This window comes from Asterias rubens, chromosome 12 (genome assembly GCF_902459465.1).
Source record: "Asterias rubens chromosome 12, eAstRub1.3, whole genome shotgun sequence".
Classification (NCBI taxonomy): Eukaryota; Metazoa; Echinodermata; class Asteroidea; order Forcipulatida; family Asteriidae; genus Asterias; species Asterias rubens.
The window spans coordinates 5,874,981-5,899,137 of record NC_047073.1 but is presented as its reverse complement, the minus strand read 5'-3'; the positions used below and the strand labels follow the sequence as shown (position 1 = coordinate 5,899,137).

Below are 24,157 nucleotides of genomic sequence, written 5' to 3'. Positions count from 1 at the left end.
TGATTTTGATATTGAATGGAATAATCCATTGCATTAGTGGGGGTGTATATTTATGATTTTGTTTGCTGTGGTTTGGTTTGTTTTATATACCTAATACTCCTGAATTTAGGTGTGTCTGTTTCTAAGCCCTCTTATTATTTCTTTGGGAAACTCTGTAACACAAAGCAAAAGAAAAAAAAGGAATCAAAACATAAGAACATCTAAAACTCTAAATCTCTTGGCTTTTGCATGATTCTTGACCTGATAGGAAGTGTTGACTAGATGCATGTGTAGTTTTCCCCCAACGATTTTTAAATGACCTCTTTGCTGTGAACAAAAACAAATAACATTGACACTTAACAACTGACTGTAAAAAAAAAGGGTTAAATTACATCATCTCAATTTAAAGCATTAAAAAGGTTTTGTACATTGTAGAGTTCTTGAGGATAAAAGTTGTGATCGGATTTTCTAGAATCTTCTTGAAAAGCCAATTTTTTTAAAAAATTGTTTATAGTTGCACACAGAAATCAAGAATGAAATTGATTCAAAAAGACAATTTGTGGTGTTACACCAAGCCTTCTTTCATAAGAATTTTGTTATGAAAACAAACTAAGAAAATTGACAACAAGTCAGAGATATAAAATTAGTCTTGCATGACCAATCTCCCTTCGCACAACACCTATCTTTTATCGGCCACCACGATTCAAAACCCTCAATGGCTTTGCTGTCTGTTTGTTTATATAACCCTTTCGTTTACCAATATACTGTACCAAAAAGTATTGAAAAGGGGAAAATATTGTAACAATCTTTGTTTTAACATGTTTTTTTCTTGAGGGTGTGGCAAGGGGGGGGGGAATACAAGTTCAAGAAGAGGAACCTTTGGTGGTGGTAAAATGTCATCTTTTTGAAAGACATTTCAGATCTTTGAATTTTGAAAACAGCGTCCTGGATTGAAATTTACTGCCAGTGAGAGCCATTCATATAGACCTTATGCATTGACGTCATCCAGCCGCCATCTTTGAGGTCAAACGGTGAAGATACAATCGAAACGCACATAGATTGGCCAATGAACAACCTCCTTTTGACCTCAATGCGGGGGCGCCGTACTGAAATGACGTCATGTGCATAAGGTCTATTGGACCTCGAAATTTGGTACAGTAGCTTCTAAAACTCAAAACTGTTTGTAGGTTTTAAAAAGTAATTTGACAGTCAACACATTTAGGTTCACGGTTCACGAAAGGGTTAGTCAAGTTTTGTTTGTGGTTTGGGTTGAGTTTATTTTCCTCTGGGAGATTTGTCTTCTGATAGTTTTGATTTGGTTTGTTTTGTTGTCGTTATTATTTTGTTAATCATTGAAAAATAACTCTTATTATTACTTCCAAATTTTAGCCTTAGTTGTTTTAAGACTCTCTACTTTTTGAACAAGCACAAATTGTAGCTCAAAATCTTGCTTTAAGTTTGTTTTTGGCATTTCAAACCTTTTTGGCCAAAAGCTTCTTTAAACAAATTTATTTCTTTCATGCTACTTAGAAGATTGATTGACGTATTGAAATTAGGCATTTTTAAGGATTAATTTGATCACGGCTTAGGTGTTCAATTATAAGCTTACAAGAATTGTTAAGTTATTAACCGGGTGGTAACTACTAATTAACCCTAACTTAAACTAATATTCAAATTTATTGATCTGCCCCAGAATTTGAGAGTTAATATCTGTTATAATGCTGTGGTTATTACAGGGGTATATGGTGACGTGAAAAGAGTTAAGATTTTGTACGAGAAGCGAGACAACGCACTAATTCAGATGGCTGATGCACACCAGGCTCAGACAGGTACGGTATAACCCCCTCCCATTACCTTTCAATCCTCCCAACCCTGCTCCCTAACCCTGCTCCCTAACCTAAGCCCAATCGCCAAAGGTGAGAAAATATCTTTATTTAGATGGCTTAAGGGCACCAGGTTGAAAAAGGTAGGGTCCACCATTCCTTCCCCTTCTCCTACCTACCTTTCCCCAACCCTGCCTTTCCCCAACCCTGCCTTTCCCCAACCCTGCCTTTCCCCAACCCTGCCTTTCCCCAACCCTGCCTTTCCCCAACCCTGCCTTTCCCCAACCCTACCCACTCAATCCCACATTCCAACCCTGCATTCCAAGCCTGCATTCCAAGCCCACAAGTAAGACAACACCCGGATATAGCTCTTGAAGGGGTACAGCAATTTTCTAGTGGTAATAAGCCACCTCGGAATGTCAGCTGCGCATGTCTGTTACTGCTGACAATGGATTTTGTCTATCTCTCATATCCTTTTGACAATACATAGACAAACCCCGTTGTCAGCAGTAACGTACGTGCGCCGCTGACACTCTGAAGTGGCTTATGGGAACTTTTACGGGGAAAATGTAAGTTTATATTGAAACCTTGCAGAGGGCACCACAGCAAAAGCACAGGGCGTCACAGCAATTGCTGTGGATGGTGGGTTATTTTGAGGCCTGCCAACTTTAACAATTGTCACTGTGATAATACTTTTATTTTTGTTGTTGTTTTAGCCCTTGCTAACTTGAATAGTGTGAAGTTGTTTGGGAAGCAGCTGAGGGTAGCGCCCTCTAAGTATCGTGAGGTGGCCATGCCGAGAGAGGGACAGCCGGTGAGACACACATGATTCCTTGCAGTTTTTAAAATTCTTTTATCTGTTTTTTAGACGATAAAAAATGCAGCCTTTTGGTCGGTCAGACGTTTTGTATGCATTTATTCATCATCAGTGACTTTTTATTACTAACACAATATGCTGCACTTTTTGCCATCATTGTGAGTTTTTAAGCATAGATAGTCGAGCTTCCAGTATTTTGGGACTGGCCAGTTATGGCCACTATGGGTATTTTGGGACTGTCCAGTTATGGCCACTATGCACAGTGAAGTGCTAATTAAGTAACATTCCTCTTTATGTTCACTTTTTAATGTACCCGTCATATTTCAGGATGCTGGTCTGACTAAAGACTACAACAACTCACCGCTCCATCGGTTCAAGAAGCCTGGCTCCAAAAATTTCCAGAACATATTCCCACCCTCCGCTACCCTGCATCTTTCAAACATTCCGTAAGTTTTGGGTATCATTCCACTATCTCTCCACATACGTGTGTAAACGCGTGCAACTGTGGACCTCCAATCGCCGTCTTTTGTTTATACTTTGTTAACTTTTTTGCAACAGCTGCCATTGGTTTTGTACACGGTTTCCGAACCGTGAACCCTATTGTCCTCTTTTGTTATACTAGGTCCCCAGTTTGAATGTGAATATGTACTCACCCCTTCTTGGTTAAGTGTCCAGTGAGCAAACATGGACCCGTCCATTTGACTTCTGGAAAACCTCCAAAGGAGTGTTCCAGATGCTGCAGGGCTCAAACCATACACTGGATCGTAGGCCCGAGGCCAGTGGTTGTAGTGTTGGGCCAGACAAGTCCAGCGGTCTTGTGTTTTACAATTGAAAAACAATACCTCACCGAAACAAATCATGAGTCTGGAAAATACCTTTCAATTCTGTTGATTAATGAAGTACATGTACTTCAGCAGATATACATGTACATGTGCATGTACAGTTCTTTTCCTCCATCAATGCGCAATGTGGCTGAGGGGATAAGATCCCCAGCTTGTTCTGCCGACTAACAAATTTGTAAACTCTCACTAGTGATGATAATATGATTCTTTTTGTTGATACAGAGCCAGTGTAACAGAAGATGATCTTCAAAGTGCCTTTAGTCAGCACGGATCAGTTGTGTCTTTCAAATTTTTCCCGTAAGTATCTATTTTTTGTCCCTTTTTGCAACCTTTTCTATAGATTTCATCACCAGTGTTACCTTCTGCCCTAAATGTTTTTAGACCCTTTTCAAACACCGGAATGGTTATATATTTGGTTTAAGGTAACACCATGTGAATAGCTACTTGCTGGGTAAACAGTTGAATGAGGCTAGTGCATACGATTGAATGTGGCTAGCATGGCTAGTGCATATGAACTAAGCACAAGTTTCAGCCAAAACATGATGATCTTTTGACCTCAGCAAGGCACTGTTTGTGAGCATAGGGCCAATGCATATGCAGGTTTGACCTTTGACAAATCATGAGGTAGAAGAACAAGCAATGGCAGCCATTTTTTTTTAAATTTGAAAACCACTAAAAAAATTTTCAATAGACAAATTTGCGATGAGCATTGTCGTGGTGTACATGTACTGACTAGAATTCCATTCTTGTGTCATCAAAGGCTCAATTCTACCATGAAGCTCACATACTTGTGGTCCGTTTTAGTGAAATTACTTTCAGGGCAAAGCCAGCAGTTAACCGTGAATGATATTTGTGTTTATAACTTACAGGAAGGATCGTCGTATGGCGTTGATTCAGATGAACTCTGTGGAAGAATCCACCCACGCTCTCATCGTAAGTCTCTTTCTCAATTCTCAAATCTCAAATCACATTAGTTCAGACAGCAAGCTAACAAGTTTTCATAGTAAGAAAATAAAAGAGTGGTACGAGGTAATGAACGTACATTTGAAACCGGCAAATTAGTTTTGAGCTCTCAAGACAGTAACTGGATGTTTAAACACAGTGAAAACAAACTGGGGTTTTCATACTTTCTTGCATCTCAGATGGTTAAATGAGCTTACTCTTTCTTAGGTTTGTTACTGTTTGTGTATGTAAGGTCACACAAAATGCGGATACTGGTCTTTGTCAATTACCGATGTTTTCCCCAGGGTTTTAAACCCTTTCACTGCAAATACTCTTATTGCTGTATTAAAATGAATAATCTATTTTCAAGATTGAGTCCTTTTCTTTGATTCATCAAAGCGTAGGAAAATGTTATCAGGGCTATTATGGTGGGTGCTATGGTCATTTGGGTGCAGCCGTCGATTTCACCAAACTCTTCCTAACTTAAGATTAATCTTAGGACTTAGGACGAGTCCCAACTCTGCACTGTAGCATGCAGACCTTAAGATAAATCCTAACTTGAGATAGTTTTAATTCTAGCATTTCGTGAAATCGGCTGCAGGCCTCGTACAGCTGCTTTTTGCTCTACTGCCCAGTTGAGCCTGCTAAGGACATTTTGGTACAAGTTGGGATACTATGGTCATTTTTGTACTGGCCAGTTACAGGCACTAGTTATAGGCATTAGTTTCCTTTTAACTGTTATAAATATCTTTTTATTATTATTATATTATTGTTATTGTTTTATAGACATGTTGGTACTAGCCAGTTATTAATGTAAATAAGTAATTTGTTTGCAAGATTGAGTTGTTTTCTTTGTTTCATCAAAGCGTCTTAAAATGTTATCATCTACTATGAGTTTCTTTGTTTTCTCCCTTGCAGGCTCAGCACAACTGCCAGTTAAGTGAGTCAAACCACTTGAGGGTGTCTTTCTCCAAAACGCAGATGTCATAGAAATCCACCCCTGCTTACCACATGGAATATGCTCCTCGACAATGATAAGACATAAGGACTTCTCCATTCGCACTATAGAAATGGGGGTGGTGAACTAAGAGGACATGGAAGATTCTGTTATTGCTCTACCCCCACAGAGTGAGTGGAGCAGACCCTTAATTCAAATGGATTTGTATTATATTGAGATTCTGCGGGGTGTACCATGATTGGTAGAGGGGGTTTTTAAGTCAAGGGACGATAAATTTTCCATCATTTTCATTCTCTGACTCATTTTACAAGGAGCCAATTGTGTAACCATGAAAACACAAAGTGGGTTTGTTTTTGCACAATTTGTGCTCCTTAATGGTCCCAGGACCAAAACAAAAGAAACAATAAAAAAAGTCCAGAAAGTTCAGTGGAACTGAAAGGAATTTGTGAGAATATAAGTAATTGTAACTGATGTACAAATTGTATTCTTGGTTTAATAAACCAGGACAGAGCTGTCAGGTGTATTATTTTTTTAATACCAAGATTTATTAAAAGATAAAAACAAGGGACTTTTTTGTGCATGCTTTGATGCTATTTTAACTTGTTTACTGTGAGACTTCTGTGGATCAAAATATCTTTATCATTTTTGTTGTTGGTGTTCGTGAAAGAAAGGAGGAGATCATTCAATCATCTGATCTCAAAACAAGCGTGTTTTAAAAAACCCGAAACAAAGCGATTGTCTTTTTTTGAGGGAGTGTTTTAGTCCAACAGAAATTGAAAGGGTAGTACTGGAACAATCAAGTTTTTTACGAACAAGAAAACAGGCTTTCATTTTATGTTCTTAGTCAAGGCACGGTGTGATGTGTTGTTTGAAAATATATTGAGCAAAGACATGTTTGAATTATCTGCTCCTTTTGATATCGTCTGGAAGTATTTTTTATTTTCTCTTCATAAATTTCTAGATTAGTTATCGAAGTCTCTGAAATTGTAATATTTCCATGGGATTTTGTCTTTTATTTTGCTGTGGTGAACAGGTTTTGGTGCATGTTTTGACAAATTTATTGTAATTTTTTTTTCTATCAATCTTGAGAATGCAGTTGTAACAAAAAAAACTTTATCACAAATAACTTTTCTTCGGTTTTTCAATTTTTAATAAAAAGAGTAATGATGTTTTACATGGTATATGAGTGATCACTGATTATTAAAAAAAGGTTTCTTGGATTGTGTTTGTCTAATATTAGGTGGTAGTCTTAGGTATATGAATTAACAAAAACAAATACTTCACTTCTTTTAATTTCAAATCTCGAGGTCCAAATATTGTTTGCAGACCCATATTAATTTAGACTTCTCTAACATTTGGGCTGCATACCACAAATTGTCCCGTTTTATTCACAAATTAAAAAAAAAAAAGTTTATGGAATTTGAATGTCTTCTGTTTCAAGCAGATGAATTTATTTAAGAATGTGCATTTTTGGCAATAATTCGTAGATTTGTTATAACGATAATTATTATATTGTTAATTATAAATGAGAGAGGACGGTGGTTTGTATATACTGATAATAGAGCAAAGAGCCGATGGAGTCTTTTTCGGAGACACAAGACTAAAACCTTGATTTGGGAGGGGGGGGGGGTGGTGTTTGATTTTCCTGTTTGTATAACCGCACTTAGACAATCCATCCAATACAGGTTCTTACAATATATTTTTTAAACTTGTGCATATAAACCCAAACATTTATGAGGTTAAAGGTCATTCTTAAATGCCGCAGAATCCTAGATTTTGAACTACAATTTAGTATTTACTTGGTAGGGATCGTTTCGGGGGTCGCTTCCACCGAGTTAAACAATTTATCTGCTTAACTTTGCAATTAAGTTGAGTTTTTATTTTTGGAGCCAAGATGATATCTGAGGCTTAAAAAGAAGAAGCAAAACATCAAAGCTGCAATTCTTGAGATGGGTATTGCTAGCTACTTTCGTTTGTTTATAAATAAGTTTGTGAGGTGCAATTTGTAAAGTAAAAGAAAACAACAAGCTAAAAAGCATGTGGGAAAACTTGGTTAACCCAAGAACCAACCCAAATCAGTCAGTACTGTTCCATGTTTTGACAATGTTAAAACCACTAACCAAAAATGGTTTTTGAGTTCTTTACTGTTTTTTTCCTCCTTTTTTTCTCTTAATTTATTATTTCTTTTTTCAAAAGTAAACATGAAACATGGATTTTTCCTTTTGTTGCCATTACCCTCGAAATTGTACAACTTATACGTAAATTTTAATTTTTCAATATACAAAGTTTGATCTTTCAGCATCCTGTTAAATTCATGAAATAGTTGCAGGGTCGTTCATTTCTATTTTGTTTGGGTTATTCGGTTTGAATATTGCTTTGATTTCAAAATTTTGTTTGTTTTTTAAAGATTTTTAAAAACCAATTTGGGATGCTTTGTTAAGAAGAAGAAGATAAAACAAGATTTTTGAGGCTTGCATATATATTTTGGTACCAGTCGTTGTAATGTTAAATCCATTTCTTGTAGATTGAAATACAGTGTAAGATTTTTTCAGAGTATAAAAAACTCAGATTTTGTAGATACAGACGATATTGTTGGGACGTGTAGTTGCATGTTGTTGTTTTTTGTTTTTTGTTTTTTTTATAAAATAATATTAATGACGTGAACTGCCTGAAATTGGAATTGGCTCCATGTCAAATTCGAAGTTGAGCTTTTTTTAATCTGTATTTACCAACCATTCTAGCGTGCATTTTGGCGTTCATAGCCAATAACTGTTTCGATCGAATTGGCCAATGACCATAACGGTTATTGATTATGACTGCCATAACGCACCCCTTAAGTTGTACGCATTATTGCCAGTATTAAATTGAATAGTGCATAGAATTTCCTGCACCTTTTTTATTTTTTAGAAGAAGAAAAATCTTGTATATAAGGAAAGACAAATTGAGAACACCTTGAGGATGAGTTTGATTGTCTCTGCTTATAGGGCACTTAGGGTGGTTGGTCAATACCTTTTTATTCTGAAATCAATTCTTCAAAGCCAGACACAGAACCAAGTTATGTATTTTGATTTGGAGTGTGTTGTACAATGGCAGCGCTATGTGCAATTTTGACTGTCTGGCCAAGAAGGTCATAACCATGGTGATGACATGGATCCTGGTGGCATCCCCAAATCAAAATATGTAACTTGCCTGATTGTGAATTATTGATAAAACATTCCACTTTGGACCACAACTTTGGAGATCATTCCATAAAGAAGGCTGAAAAAATAAAATAATTATAAAACAAAAAAAAAGAATAAAAAATAAAAACTGTGTGCCTTAAACACTGCTTTCTAGTTTTTTTCCCTACACTCCTTCACACAGCCTTTCTAATTCTCTTTACATATCAACAGCCTTATGTCCATGTCATTTCCCTCAAATCTATACAACTTGCTGTCATATCTTAACTGTTTTTCATCCCTGACGTAGTGTACAGGTATTTCTAGCGTTTTTCTCTCCTGCATTTCTCTCTCGTTCTGTGTCATACTTTCCGCTCTTTGCTCTATTACTAGTTAGGAATGATTGCACCAGCAGATGTTGGGAAAATTTGGTTTTTAATTACCCTGTATTCTGCTGGTGCTCTGACCTCTGACCTTTGTTCTATGACCTTCTTCAATATCTGTTGTATTTGGTGTTTATTTCTGTAATTGTGTTTTCTGCTCTTCAATTTTCTGAGTTACTCCTTTTGTGAGCTCCCGTTGCTTTAAAATATACCAGTCAGTCATGCTTTTAATCTTTTCCCCTTTTCAACAAATAAAAAACACCCCAAGATTTTGGATTTAAATACAGCATGAGAAATGTGTTAGTTCTTGACAGAAGCCATTGCAGTCTCAAGTTTGAAACTCAACATAGGCTTATTGTGTTCTGTCTAGTCAAAATAGCTAAACAATTCTAAATTTACTGTTCAAATTGTCCATTGTGTCTTAGCTTTTTAATTGTTCAACCATAAATAATTTGCTGTACTGTGACCATACTAAAATAATTTGAAGTGATACATTCCCCATAAAAAAAAAACAATGTTTGGTATTGCAGAAATGAGATTTATTTACGTCAGTGGGATTTGTTGCTTAACCCCATTGCCTATGATTTATATGCTTGAATTGTAAATTGCTCATTTTCTGTAATCAGTTTTTGATAAAGAGCTTTCTTGTTACTAAGCAGACTTTAACTTTAATCTGTTACTATCCTATTCATCTGAATGTGACTTGTCCTTCGATTGCTCCTCTTATTGCAAAAGAAATTTCAATCATTTTCTCTGTAAGAAAAATAATTTCATAGAGAAGAATTCCTGTGAAGTATTGCAGTGGTGGAACCTAGGGGGAGTTCCCCTTTCTGGAACCACCCACCCTTGCTTCCTCATCATGTGGTCAGTCTATCCTTACCACCTCTCCCTATAAACCCCTTGCACAACGCACCTACACACGCCCATCCTGTTTCCGCCATTTTGTGGAGTCAAAATGTGCATTAACGAGTTGATGCCCAAAATGGCGGAAATCGTAGACGCACGTAGACCTTATCACAAGTACTTGGTACGTGTGTAATGGGCATGGAATGAGGTGCATGCTGGTCTAGCTAGCGATCAAGTTTGATCGCTAATTAGACCAGCTTGCACCTTTTGCAACAGGTAGCGCTTGCGCAATGTTTTTTTTTGCGAAAAGGTCTATTGTTTTGGAGGTGTGTTCCACTTGGTGCAGGGGGTCTATAGCTGTTCTGTACAAACTATCCATTCACCACCATCCTATCCCCTTCATGTTGACAATGAGTGAAATTCCTTTTGTTTGATAGCGGCATTCAAGCTGGTAGCTATCCTTTGGCCTCTTGTTGTTAAGCAACCAGTTTGTTATTTGCATGCCTTGTAACATCATTAATCCCGTTCTAGATGTGTACGCTGTTATAGCTTTTTACAGCTTTTCATGTGATTTCTACATGGTTTTTTCTTACTTCTATATAGGCTGTTGATTATGAAACTGTCTCTCTGTAATATATTATTCTTTATACTCTGTAGTGTAGTTCTTAGCATATAATAACCTGTTGGTTAATAACAGACGGGGGAGAGAAGAAATAAATGTGCCAAGATTTGGTTTTTGGTTTTTGTTTTCATTGTGGAGGGTGACCACTTGGCACATTGGAGAAATTATTTGCACTTTTTAAGAGAAGAAAAACATTTAAGATGGGAGACTAGAAATTTGCAAACTGTTCATGCCATTTTTTGTTGTTGTAATGTTGCGAAATAAATGCAGGCAATACAAATGGCAAAATTTATTTTAATTTGATGTCAGTTTAATGAATTGGTTTTTGAAACCTGAAGGCCTTGATAAGTGATGATGCTAGACGATCACATTTTTTTTTATTCTCATGTGTAAAAGTTAAAAGTCTTGGTGCAAATAATTTCTCTGACAGAAGTTTTGTCGGGAGAAGATGTTATGTTGATTTCCTCTTCTCCAACAAGACTTTTGAGTTTTCGTTTTTGTTTTTTCTTAAGATATTCAGTAACCAGGCTGTATTATACTACAGTGTATCTTTCATTCCTTTATAACTATTTTATAACTGCTTAACTTATGTCTTCTTGTATTCGGACCCTTTTGGAACAAACCGCGTGTTGGTCTCTTGAGGGAACGATCTTACGTATGTGTGTACATTTTAGGTACAAAATCTTTTCCTTTGGTGTCTATCCTTGGATCAACTTACAAGTATATTGGTCAGATAAGTTGGAGAGTGCTATTGACTGGGTTAAAAATTACTTACACTGAAAGTATTCAAAAATGCTAAGAAGGTACAATAGATTGGCAGCGAGTGTTGGTCTGTTTTGAAGTGTACACTTCAATGTTTATAATATTATACTTAGCTCTGTGCACTTTACAAACTGAAGTCTTGTTTTGCTAAAACTACAGACCAACCAAGAGATAGTCTGTTTTTATACTCTGGGAGAGAAAAATACCAAACAAAGTTTTGTAGGTTTGAATAAAAGTGATTTTTTTTTACCATCCCGTTTGTAAGCATACTGTATTTCTTGTCCAATAGATAACTTGAGCAAACTTGTGCTTTGCAGGACATAAAAAAAAGAATGGTTTATGAATTGTAAGATTGTTAAGATCAACAAAACTTGGAAACATGACCCAAAAAAATGTTCACATGTATGTATTATATTAATGAAGACAAGCAGGTAAAGAATAAAAAGTTTGGTTTTGTAAAAAAAAATGGTGTTTTACTTGTTTGTGTGGATCATATGAACAATGTTGTGTATTTATTTTAAGGGAATCAAATATCAGGCCTGTTGTTTCATCTTGGAGAGGGCGACGCCTTGTTTATTTTGCAAATGGTTCTAAGTTTGTAGTGAAATTGACCCCAGCATAATTGGGCAATACAAATGATTACTCACACCTCATTACAAACAGTAAAAGGGATATCTGAACAAATTCTGTTTCTGTTAAAACCACACTTTATTAATAATGTACCTTCTAATGTGGCTTTTCAACTAACACTTGCATTAACAAAAGTTGTGCAAAAAACAAAACATGCCATAAATGAGGCAAAGGTTTAGACTGGCAAAGCTGAAAAAATCCAAACACACAATTCTAACAAATTTACAATTTCATAAATATACATTGTACCAAGTCTGCGACTCTGCATTCCAAAAATGTAAATTTGCATAACTTCAAAATCAGATATATACATGAACAACTTTGTTTTTGAAAAACAAATAATAGTTTGTACAGTGTTTTCAAGGCTTTATGGCACAACTGTAACAAAGAGAAAAATAAGGAAATCATTAATCAGCTGAAAAAATGCAAAAGGTGCCACAACATTTTTCAAATAAAATATTTATTAGTCTTTTATAAAAGGCTTTAAAAACGTACAAAGATAAACATAAACCGTTATAAAAGCACAATTTGTTTAATATATTCACACTAGTTAGTACATCATATTATATACTAATTTTCCTTTCACATCAACAACTAATGCCAAAGAATTGATATATAAATCTAGTAAACAATTATTAAAATTAATATTACACATTGATGTGTCTTTTCTATCCATCACCTACTTTAAAGATTTAACAAAAAGGAAAAATCAATTACGTAAAACAATGATAATTTTGTGTAATTTATAAGTGTTTCCTTTAACCTCTACATGTATGAAGAACTCACAACGTGTTTCCTTTAACCTCTACATGTATAAAGAACTCACAACGTGGATGTTGTGCATTCTGGTCAGTTTGTACACTTAGTTTTGCTTCAACCATCAGGTTGAATTTCAACCACCTACATTTAGCACAGTTCATTAGCCAGCTGAAACACTACTACAAATTACTAAACAGCCACTTAAAGGGATGGTACACTATTGGTAATTGTCAAAGACCAGTGTTCTCATTTGGTGTATCTCAACATATGCATAAAATAACAAACCTGTAAAAATTTGAGCTCAATTGGTCAATGGAGTTGGGAGAAAATGATGAAAGAAAAAACACCCTTGTTGGACGAATTTGTGTGCTTTCAGATAGGAATAAAAGACTTCTAGCTAGAAGTCTTTTATTATTTTAGTTAGAAATTACCTCTATTTCAAAATCTATGCTACTTTAGAGGGAGCCGTTTCTCACAATGTTTTATACTATCAACAGCTCTCCAATGCTCGTTACCAAGTCAGTTTTTAAGCTAATATTTGTTTTGAGTAATTACCAAACGTGTACCTTCCCTTTAAATGCACTGCTGGCTTTACAATCCAAACACATGAAGCTAATACTTGTCAACAATGGTTCTGATAAATATAAAGTAATTTTTGTGAAAAAATATATTGAAGTTTTAAGTTGACAAATTATATAACGGCAAACTGGTGAGAATAATACTATTTGGTCCTTGCTGTCTCTTTGTTGCATCTGTTTATGCAAATGGATTTGTTGTTGATGCCCAGTGACATGTTGTTGAAACAGAGTCGATATAAAACCAGGCAATTTACAGGCAACCATTTTCACACAATCTTTAAGAAAAACAAACCAAATCACTTTTAAATTTCAAGATTATCCCCCCCACCCGTGATAGTGCCTTGTATGTTGCATTGTAAGAAATATTTCTTAGGATGTTTAGTACTAGTATCAACCTTATTAAAAAGGGCTTTCCGACTATACATTATAACACCCCCCCCCCCTGACAATTATCTATCCTGCACTTTGATTTATAATCATCTCATCGTTAAAAACAATAACATGATTTAACTTTGCAAAACATGTTCCAGGAACTGTGTTTACTAAGGTGGGTGCGTAGACATCAAAATGTAAAACATTCATTTGAATTATTTAAGGCCGGGCCATACTTCCTGCGAATGCTTTGTGTGAAGTGAATTTTACTTCACAGAGCTGTTTTCACATTTTGCAGGAGCTCAGCACATCTCAACTCGTCTGAAATGATCTTTGCGAATTTGGGACATTGACAATCGCGTTGCATTCGCAGTGAGTATTATGGAACCACGTTTAATTCTTCTAGAACACACATAATTTTTTAGTTCAATAGTTGCAATAATCGTACCCCTCCATCCTCACGACAGACGGGAGGATGGATGGCTACGATCATCTCAACTGCAGTGGCTGCTCATCCTTGGTTCCTTGGCTTAACATTTAGTTATCCTCAAGAAAGTTTTGAAGACAGCCTTGTGCAAAGTCTTGGCATCTCTGAATGTATTCATCTCGGTGAGCAAGAAGGTGTGTACAGTGATTGGACTCATCCCAACAGACTTGCTGCACGTGGACCTCCCTCTTGCGGCGTGCCTCGACCACATCGTCAACATCTCTCCAGGGGCATATCTCATCCGTCTTCGAGTAGAGAAACAGTTGGGGATAGCGGGAGGGGTCAGTTTTCATCGCTGACATGAACTTTGATCTTTCGTTTTGACTTTTCCAATTCGACGGCAGAAAGATGGCGAGTACTGCGAATAAAAGGAGCGCAATTGTCTTGATTATCTTCATGAAGAAACCACTTGTCTTATCAGCTGCATTGCGAACTTTCATATACTGCAATAGAGACGGGGCACACGGGCAACTGTCGTAGACACACCCGGCGACTTTCACAGTCGACAGTTCCCCACCAAGTTGAGGGTCGTGGAGGAATTCAGTGAGATGCTTGTAGATAAAGCAGCCGCCATTGCTGAATATATGAAAGAACACGACGTTTTCCTCCAGGCCCAGATCGAAAACCAGCTCCAGAACTTTTTTTGCGATGTCTTTCAATTTGAGAGGGTTGTACAGAATGTCTTCGGTGGGGGCGGTATAGCGAACTGTGGTGAAACCCAGCGAGTGGTAAATTGCACTGTATTTACTCAAATGACGGTCCTCACAGCCAACCCAGCCCAAGAGAATGACTACTGGCTCTCGACGATCCAGTTCCGACGTACCTCCACCATTCTCGTTGCCTTCTGCTGCCGAAATTGCAGTCGGAAAAGTGACATGATACTCGAGATCTTCACTTTCCGCGTCCGCCATGTTGCTTGTTGTCATAAATAAATTATGGACCCCTTTTCCGTTTTCGCGGCAACACGTCGTCGTCGTATATATTATACGGTTGTACGGTCGGGCTAGTCTTGGCCCAAGACGTCAGTGATCGATAGTGGATAGTGTACTACACTACGCGCTCAGCTGTTAATCGCTACAGCGCGCCCCCTACGGTATGATTAACAAACTTGACTGTCCTGCCAAGACTAAGGACTGAATGGAGCACCAATTTGAGCCCACCGCACCACAATCACCGCATATAACTGTCATTCAAGGTACATCTTCACACACGTGTTGGTGATGACTGTGTATTGAGTGTGTACTTCTCAGTGTTGTTGAGTGCATGCTGTTTGGAACCAGGTAAGTCTAAACTTAACATTGATTAACATTACAAGCTCGCCCCAACCATCCACAACCAAGCTGACCCGTGCAAAAGTGGCACCCCTAACTAACCGACTCGCCCTGCCTGGTTGTTACAAACTACAAAACAAAGTCGTCCCCCTGGGCATGCCTGACAAAAGACATACACAATCTGATCAGTTATTCAGTAGCATGATAAATAAGAAGCCCTTTAAAGTTATTTCCCCAACCATTACCACCATGCCCCAACTAAATAACGTCTGGTCTGGGGTGACTTTGCTATTTGCTAGGTAGGAGCCGAACGAAGCTCATATTGCTCTCTACCCTAGAGGGTAGGAGTGCCGTCTTTGCTAGGCATGCTAGGCAGTTAGGGGGCATTGTCAGGGGGCGACTTAATTGCGATATCGAAACCCTTCTCCCGAACTGCCATCTGGAGGAGGGTTACGTTGTCGCAACTAGGGACGACTTTGCTTTGGGTCGACAGTGGCTGGGGGTGACATTGTCAGGGGGGACTTTGTATTAGTTCAATTTAAGGAGGCGACTTTGCAGGGGTCGACTTTGTCTTGAGGGAGAGCTTGCTAGGTAGACAGGTAGAGGGCGTCCGGAGATGCCATCACCGGAGACAAATATTTCCTTAGATGCTCGGAATGCTCGGATGAAGGTAGACTTGGAAGTATTTCCTTCCTCCATAGTCCATGGTAACACCATCCAAAGCTTCAAACACCACTTTGTAAGACTAAAGTTGGTACCCTTCATTATAATCAGACTTTTATTATGCATTTCAGTCATTCAACATGAGAGGGAGCAAGCTAAGCTGCATAATGTGGAGGCGAGGTACCAGTCAGTCATGTCTCGTTGGCATTAGTAACACGGAGGTATCGCACAGTTCAAGGAGGCCGTGCAGAGGGTATCACCAAGTTTCTAAAATGTATCAACCGTCTCACGTTTTACCTCAAGGGACCCGGCAAGAGGAGCTGAGCTGTAAAAGTCAACGAGTAAGTCCTTCCCTCAAGACTGTGTTATTTTAAAGTTTTGTTCAAACAAAACCTTCTTCCAGAGCAGCAGATCATTGTTGCGTTTCATGTCACAGGAAGTAAGAAATAATCACACAAACAGTGGAATGCCAGTTCGTAAGGATGTAGGCATGGGTATCATCAACTAGGAGCCTGGCTGGTAGAGCTTAATGCACTCCCATCTCTAATTGCAATTATGTTATTGCAACTATATACCTTCTCAACTTTTTACAAAGCAATTATTCTTATTCTTAACTCGCATAAGAGCATAAGTGTCACGACCGGTTATCGAACCGGCCCACACTCCGCTAATAACAAAACACCAGAGCTTGGTTCCGGTGAACCGCTCTCTATCTATCATTCTGACCTATTTCAAAGGTTGACTTGGTCTGGCACTGGCCTTCTTCGTGAGGTGAATTGGACAGGCATCAATCTTTGTAAAGCATTATTTTGTGAATGCTGTGTAATGCATTATTAGCTCGCATGCTGAATGCGTGCTGCTTTATGTCCCTACATGCAACAGAAGCCTTTAAACCTGTGATGTGCGACTCGTTATGACTCTTCTATATCTTTCCCCCAATAGTTTGTTCAGCCTCTAAACTAGAAGAAACCACTGCAAATTTTTAGAACTTGTCATTTTTTCTACAACCACTCACTCCCCTGAGGGCAGAGGTCGCCCTAAGCTGTGCTGGATAGACAATGTAAAAAAGTGAAGTGATAAAGTGTAGGAGAGCTGAGAAGAGCAGTGATTGAAAGAGAACAGGTGATGGCGGCGACTCCAGGAGTGCGCCCCCGTTACAAGTTGAGGATAATAAATAATAATAATAATAATAAGACTTGTAATGCGCACATATCCACCCTGCTGGGTGTTCAAGGCGCAGGATGAGGCGACCACGATCGCTAGTCTTTGCCGAATGATGATGATGATGACTCCCCTGAGAAATAAGAACAAAAATATTCATGCCAAGTCAATTGTTCCCATTTATACCTTAAAATTCAACAAAATCCCCTGTTTTTTTTCTTTCCACCCAGCTCATGATCGAGAACGGTTTGATTAGACAGGCAGGTGCCGGCACATTTCATCTTCTTCCTCTTGCTCAAAGAGCTCTAGAAAAACTCATCAGGGTCATCGATTCAGAGATGAGACCGGTCGGAGGTCAGAAAATTACAATGCCATCACTTTGCTCATCCTCACTCTGGAAGAAATCAGGTAAAGTTTGAGTACAGACACAAGCTCATTATTAATAATATTAATAGTGGCTGTTTGTATAGTGCGCATATCCGTCACTCAGTGACGCTCCTGGCTGGGTAACATACAGTATTTCCTGTAAGGTATGTGGGACTACGTTTGAATTATGATACATACATAGCACCATATAATGGTTTACAAGGTGCTGTGGTGCAATATACTTCCAATCAAACCAGGATCACCGGGGCAAGCCCCTTCTCTTTTTGATAAGTGCACTGGGTGTTTTTTTGCAGGCGTTTCACAACAAACGGGACCAACAGCATTACATCCCATTCCAAGGATGAAGCATCGTGAATAAGTGTCTTGCTTTTAAAGTACACAGGTGTCACGACTGGGACTCAAAACCCACACTCTGCTAAACAGAAACACCAGAGTTTGAATCCAGTGCTCTTTACCGCTAGGCCATGACACCCATGGCACGCTTCACTTTGGATTATAAGTTTTCCTGCCAAAATTTTCAAACTGAGTTCTGGTTGGTGTTCGGAACAAATTTGAAGCATTGGTGTCCTCTTTGCAGTCAGTTGACTTGCTAACATAAATAAGCTTCTACCTTGCACTGGCATGCGCAAAATGGGGTCTGAAATCCATTTTTTTCTTATTTTGAATCCCTGATTTCAGAGATCAGTGTACTCAGAGTTGTGGCCGAGCGGTTAAGAGCACCGAATTCAAACTCTGGTGTTTCTGATCAGCAGAGTGTGGGTTCGAATCCCCAGCCGTTACACTTGTGTCCTTAAGCAAGACACTTAACCATTGCTTCGTCCTTTTGGATGGGACGTTAAGCCGTTGGTCCCATGTGTTATGTAGCGCATGTAAAAGAACCCAGTGCACTTATCGAAAAGAGAAGGGGCTTGCCCGGTGTTCCTGGTCCGATCGGCAGCAAAATTGCGCCACAGCACCTTGTAAAGCATTACATGGTGCTATCAGAATTAGGTTTCATAATTCAAAACTTAGTCCCACATCTTGCAGGAAATACTGTATGTTACAGCGCCAGGAGCGTCACTGAGTGACGGACATGTGCGCTATATAAGAAGCCACAAATAATAAAATAATAATAATACTCTGCATTTTGAGGCAAGTCCAAGATTCAAGCATACCGTTATCGCACAAAGGCGACTGGAATACAGAAAATATAACACTTCTGCATACCATTGTTAAAACACAGCTTAATGCAATCAAAATTGAACCAGCTAGTCTTGCAGCCTATCGATGTTGAAGGATATTATTGGACCAAAGATTGCTAAACTAGTGAAAATGAATTACATCTTTTCACTTTTGAGTGCTGATTCAACGAAGCATTCATTTTCAAATGAAATTGATGAGCCTGGTGTTCGATGGATTTTTGTTGAAATTGGCTGGGAATCCTCTATTTTGAGGTTAGGCAAGTAAACATTTCAATATTTTGTTGTTTTCTTTCAGGTAGATGGGAACAGATGGGAACAGAATTATTCCGATTGATAGACAGACACAATACTCGGCTGTGTCTAGGTCCAGTAAGTTCTGCTCTGGTTATGCTCAAATTTGTTTACAAAGAAACTGTTACTTACTGTTCTCGGGTACAATGGCAAAAGATGTAACCAATATTCAATGTTTTCTTTAAAAAATGTGACCACCCTAATATCTGTCATGCCATTTTGTTCTTCTCATTTCAAATCTGGTCTTGAACACATAATTATGGTCTGGTAAAAAATTTGAGCTACAAGCCCTGAGGTCTTGTGGGTTTCCCCAAAAAATTGGGGCCCTGAACTTATTATCTTTCAATAACCAAATGGCACCAACTAAATCAGTCAATTTAGTTTTAGATTTCTTCCCAAAAGAGAAAGGTCACTTCCAAAGTAGTTATATTTCTCATGTTATTTTTCTGATATCTTTTAGTCAGCTTTTTCATGTGTTTAACTGATATCCTTTTCAGACTCACGAGGAGGCAGTTACTGACATCATTGCAGCTGAAGGTACCATGTCTTATAAACGCTTTCCAATCAAGCTGTATCAAGTAAGTAATTAGCATGGAGTTTGTTTCTATTCATTTCATTTCATTTATTCAGTTTGTGAAGCAAACTTAAAGGCAGTGGACACTAATGGTAACTTACTCAAAATAATAATTTGCATAAAACCTTTCTTGGTGACGAGTAATGGGGGGAGGTTGATGGTATAAAACATTGTGAGAAACGGCTCCCTCTGAAGTGCCATAGTTTTTGAGAAAGAAGTAATTTTCCACGAATTTGATTTTGAGACCTCAGATTTAGAACTTGAGGTCTCGAAATCAACCATCTAAACGCACACAACTTCGGGTGATAAGTGTTTTTTTTTCTTTCATTATTATCTCGCAAGTCCGATGACCGACTGAGCTCAAATTCTCACAGGTTTGTTATTTTATGCATATGTTGAGATACACTAACTGTGAAGGCTAGTGTTTGACAATTACCAATAGTGTCCACTGCCTTTGATGACTGTACTAGCAAAGAGCCCAATAGCGAGAAGACAAGGAAGAGAGTTTCAGTTTTAGGTGTGGGAGGAAAAATCAAGAGAATTATTCCAGGGAAACCCCACACAGTCGAGGCCCACGTGGTCTCCCCTTTCAGATTGGAATCGCGGCTCCAAGGAGCCATCCAAGCCGCGAAGGCCTTGAGAAAAGGCTAAATGTCGGTAAGCCCTTGTACTCTAAAAACTTTTTCTAGGTTGTTTCGAAGGCCAAATATCGTGCTTGATTTTATGGTTCAGAATTAGTGTAACATCAAATTATGTGCATAACAACTTACTTGCACTTCACCAACAGAGGGCGCTGAAACAGCTAACTGCATACACCTTTTCACAAATACCCATTGCCCAGCGCTAACTGTTAAATTAGGTGCATGCTGATCTAGCTAGCAATCAACCAGCATGCACCTCTTACCATGCCTAACGCGCGCGTACTGAGTATTTGCGACAGGTCTATCAAGCAAACAATTTACATTGACAAATCATACAGCTGGTGAGTCAAGGTGCTAGCCAATCTCTGCATTTAACATTTATAGTCAATAACTCATCGTGTAATTTCATTTTCAGATAACAACTAAATTCAGAGACGAACCACGCCCACGGTTTGGGTTACTGAGAGGAAGGGAGTTTATTATGAAAGGTAAAAACTGGAAGAAAAAAAAATTTGAATAAAGCGTTGTGCACATTCTTTGTTTTGTCATTTTCGATGTAGAAATATTGGATGTATATGAGTGCATCGTCACAGAATAATCATGGGGTAAAATTTTGACTATTTCATTTCAGGAAGCCGAGCGAAATGGAAAAGCCAGATTTCATTGAGTGATGGATGACAAAAGACACAAATGAAATGTTTTTGATAGTAATTTGTATACAACCACACTTTGCCGTTTGAAATTTTGTTAATAACCAACACAAAAGATCCATCCCACACTCTGAGAATTCGTGTGAGGTATCTAGTAAATCTCATGTAATTTCTTTAACAGATATGTACACGTTTGACTCAAGTGCTGAAGCAGCTGTTGATACATATCAAAGTGTGTGTGCAGCCTACACAAGACTCTTCCAGAGACTCAAGCTAGACTGTGTTCGAGGTACTTGACTTCTCTACTTTTCCTCTGAATCGGTATTTTCATCCCCCTGTGTGACTGTAAGGGCCTCTTCTTGATGTTTTGAGAATCTTTATTTAAGATTGCTATCAGGCACAAGGAGCCTTTTAGTAATAATAATGATACTTGAGTAATAATGCCTTTATAATGCGTCATCTATCAAGTGTACAAGGCTATGTCCAAATTGGGGGCTACAGCTATGGTTGTGACTGGATCGCCACGCCATCATGTTTTTAAAGACCTGCTTGAACGAAAATGTCAAGCCGCGAACTTTGCTGAATTCCACTTAAAATGTTTTCGATGAATAAGGAAATCGAGTCATATGATTATAAATAGGTTTCAATTGTGTAAAAAAAACAATCATTTTGTATGCCCTTGTCCAGAGCTTTTCTGCGAGATTTGCGAAAAAGCCCCGTTACGTAATCACTCTCAAAACGTCATAAGTAGATAAAGCCGCTTTGTTGCAGCGTGGATGTATAACAAAGCAAACTCCCACAAATGACGTCAGCGGCATTGTCCTATGACGCCCGCTCTCAACGGCAGAAGTGTTTTTAGTTTTTCAAAAAACCTTTAGGTAGGGGCCTGATTTTTTAATCGATAATTACGAAAAGTTCAGAAGCGTACACATATCAAAATTACATTAAAATGGTGAACAAGTGCATTATAAACAAGTAAAAATACCATTTCTGTTGAAAACATTCCGCTCAGGTAGCTGTTTAAGGAGAGGATGTCCTCAGCACCACCCTTCGCTGCAGCTGCCAATTCAGATTCGGCCCAAGACTCTATTCCGAGACACGGCACAAAATAATATAACAAGCTACAAAAAAGATGATGGCAGCATGAGAAATATCATTAAGTAGGATTTGAACCATTGCATGGTGAAAGTACATGTATAACAAAGATCAGAGCAGACAGATCAAAACGTTGAGTTGTTAACCAACGGTTCTTTTCAGAACCAACACTACTCAAAAGAGATATTCCTATGAACCCCCTTTAGTTAGAGATGTCATTGGAAAAGAAATGGGAATGTTTTGTATTTTTTTCTTTTCTTTCTTTAGTCGTTGGTGACACTGGTAGCATTGGAGGTAGTCTATCCCACGAGTATCATTTCCCTGCACAGATAGGTGAGGATGAGCTATTCAACTGCAAAATATGTGGACTGGGTGCTAATGGAGAAACAACAGGTAGGTGTTAGGGTGTTGACTGGGTGCTAATGGGGAAATAATAATAATAGTAATGATATCGAAGTCATATATTGCGCACGAAACAAGGTACTCAAGATGCTGAGTATATACAAACTCTAAGAAAGATAGGTTTTTGTAGCGATGAATTCTGAGACCCAATTATTTAGCACCTTATGAGGGTTTACAAGGTGCTACGGCGCATACAGCAGCCACAGCCAGGAACACCCGGAGCAAGCCCCTTCTCTTTTCGATAAGTGCACTGGGTTCTTTTACATGCGTTACACAACACATGGGACCAAACACTTTACGTCCCATCCGAAGGATGAAGCAATGGTTAAGTGTCTTGCTTATGGACACAAGTGTCACGGCTGGGGATTCGAACCCACACTCTGCTGATCAGAAACACCAGAGTTTGAATTCGATGCCCTAAACTGCTCGGCCACGACACACCACTCATCCCCAGGATTTAGAGCCTCCCCTATACCCACAGAGCAGCTCAGCCCTACCACCCATCCCCAGGAATTAGAGCCTCCCCTATACCCACAGAGCAGGGCCTAATTTCATGGCTCTGCTTACCGTAAGCACAGAATCGGTGCTTACGGAAGCAGGAAATTCTGTGCTTACGGCAAGCGTATTTCACGGGTTAGCAGCGAATTCTGGCTTCTGCACATGCGTACTCCACGTTACTAGGCATTCTACGCTTACAAGGCTAGCGCAGAAAGTCGGCGCTTGCACATAAGCGGGGAATCGCAGAATTCGGCGGTAAGCAGAGCCATGAAATTGGGCCCAGCTCAGCCCTACCACCCATCCGCAGGAATTAGAGCCTCCCCTATACCCACAGCTCAGCCCTACCACCCATCCCCAGGAGTTAGAGCCTCCCCTATACCCAAAGTCCTACCACCCATCCCCAGGAATAAGAGCCTCCCCTATACCCACAGTGCAGCTCAGCCATAGAGTTATATATAAGAACTAGAGGGCGCCTATATACGCACTCCGGCCATGCGCGCAGGCGTCCATTTTCTAAGTTGACAAAACTGGCATCTCACAGCGTGTGTTTGTGCGGCCATTTTGTAAGTTGAACAAACAGCATCGCGTGAGCGTTAAAAAAAACCCACCTCAAATGTGTATTTCATATTCAACGCGCGTGCAGAATGACGCGCTTGTCATTTTGCGGTCCCGTGGCATTTGTGCACGAAGCATCACTCGTGCGCCCTCTAGTTCTTATATATAACTCTATGAGCTCAGCCCTACCACCCATCCCCAGGAATTAGAGCCTCCCCTTTACCCATAGGGCAGCTCAGCCCTACCACCCATCCCCAGGAATTAGAGCCTCCCCTATACCCATAGGGCAGCTCAGCCCTACCACCCATCCCCAGGAATTAGAGCCTCCCCTCTACCCATATGGCAGCGTAGCTCAGCCCTACCCAACTACCCTAGGAATAAGAGCCTCCCCTATATCAACAAGGCAGCTCAGTAGGGGTTTGGGGTGACTGGGTGCTAATGCAGAATCAAGTAGGGGTCTGCGGTTACTGTTGTAGCCCTGGCGGCCTTACTTTTTCGTATTGTACTACAGTGACGTCCTGGATATCAGGGTACATTTCTGGGGCGGAAACATTTTAAAGCTTCATAACTCAAATCTTACCTGCAAGAAACCACTAATTTCAAAAGATTCACATTCCATGCCAGCTTATATTTTTCTGCGGTGGGTTTTGATCATCATATATTCTTCACAAATCCGTTCATTTTCATGAAATAATGCAGCTCCCAACATTAAGGAATTCCCATTTGTGTTCGTACTCTCCAGTCTGCCGTGTGTATACGCAAGACACAAGACGCGCAAATCTTGCGTTGCGTTTGCGTGTTAACCCTGTGCAATCAAGATACGGTCTGTG

The 24,157-nt window shown here is 39.1% G+C and overlaps 3 protein-coding genes across 7 annotated transcripts in view; 2 read left to right on the top strand and 1 right to left on the bottom strand.

Annotated features, from left to right (window-relative positions):
• The window catches only part of LOC117297913 (polypyrimidine tract-binding protein 1-like), a 58,469-nt gene extending 47,342 nt beyond the window's left edge, over window positions 1-11,127 (top strand). For all 4 annotated transcript variants that reach the window (XM_033781096.1, XM_033781094.1, XM_033781095.1 and 1 more), the window contains 6 exons: window positions 1,716-1,808; window positions 2,519-2,616; window positions 2,947-3,065; window positions 3,684-3,758; window positions 4,331-4,394; window positions 5,322-11,127. In XM_033781096.1, coding sequence (XP_033636987.1) covers window positions 1,716-1,808; window positions 2,519-2,616; window positions 2,947-3,065; window positions 3,684-3,758; window positions 4,331-4,394; window positions 5,322-5,393 — 521 coding nt within the window. In that variant the 3' untranslated portion in view covers window positions 5,394-11,127. The remainder of the gene's footprint in view (window positions 1-1,715; window positions 1,809-2,518; window positions 2,617-2,946; window positions 3,066-3,683; window positions 3,759-4,330; window positions 4,395-5,321) is intronic.
• Window positions 11,128-13,026: 1,899 nt separating this feature from the next.
• Window positions 13,027-14,927, bottom strand: LOC117297317 (transmembrane protein 53-like). Its single transcript, XM_033780284.1, has one exon. It carries the CDS (start codon window positions 14,882-14,884, stop codon window positions 14,009-14,011), a length of 876 nt encoding a protein of 291 aa, XP_033636175.1. The 5' UTR covers window positions 14,885-14,927; the 3' UTR covers window positions 13,027-14,008.
• A 144-nt stretch (window positions 14,928-15,071) lies between these two features.
• LOC117297570 (probable proline--tRNA ligase, mitochondrial) overlaps window positions 15,072-24,157 on the top strand; it is a 23,605-nt gene continuing 14,519 nt past the window's right edge. For both annotated transcript variants that reach the window (XM_033780668.1, XM_033780667.1), the window contains exons 1-8: window positions 15,072-15,238; window positions 16,024-16,233; window positions 17,284-17,461; window positions 18,917-18,990; window positions 19,410-19,490; window positions 20,543-20,615; window positions 20,959-21,066; window positions 22,140-22,265. In XM_033780668.1, the coding sequence (XP_033636559.1) occupies window positions 16,033-16,233; window positions 17,284-17,461; window positions 18,917-18,990; window positions 19,410-19,490; window positions 20,543-20,615; window positions 20,959-21,066; window positions 22,140-22,265 (841 nt within the window). In that variant the 5' untranslated portion in view covers window positions 15,072-15,238; window positions 16,024-16,032. The remainder of the gene's footprint in view (window positions 15,239-16,023; window positions 16,234-17,283; window positions 17,462-18,916; window positions 18,991-19,409; window positions 19,491-20,542; window positions 20,616-20,958; window positions 21,067-22,139; window positions 22,266-24,157) is intronic.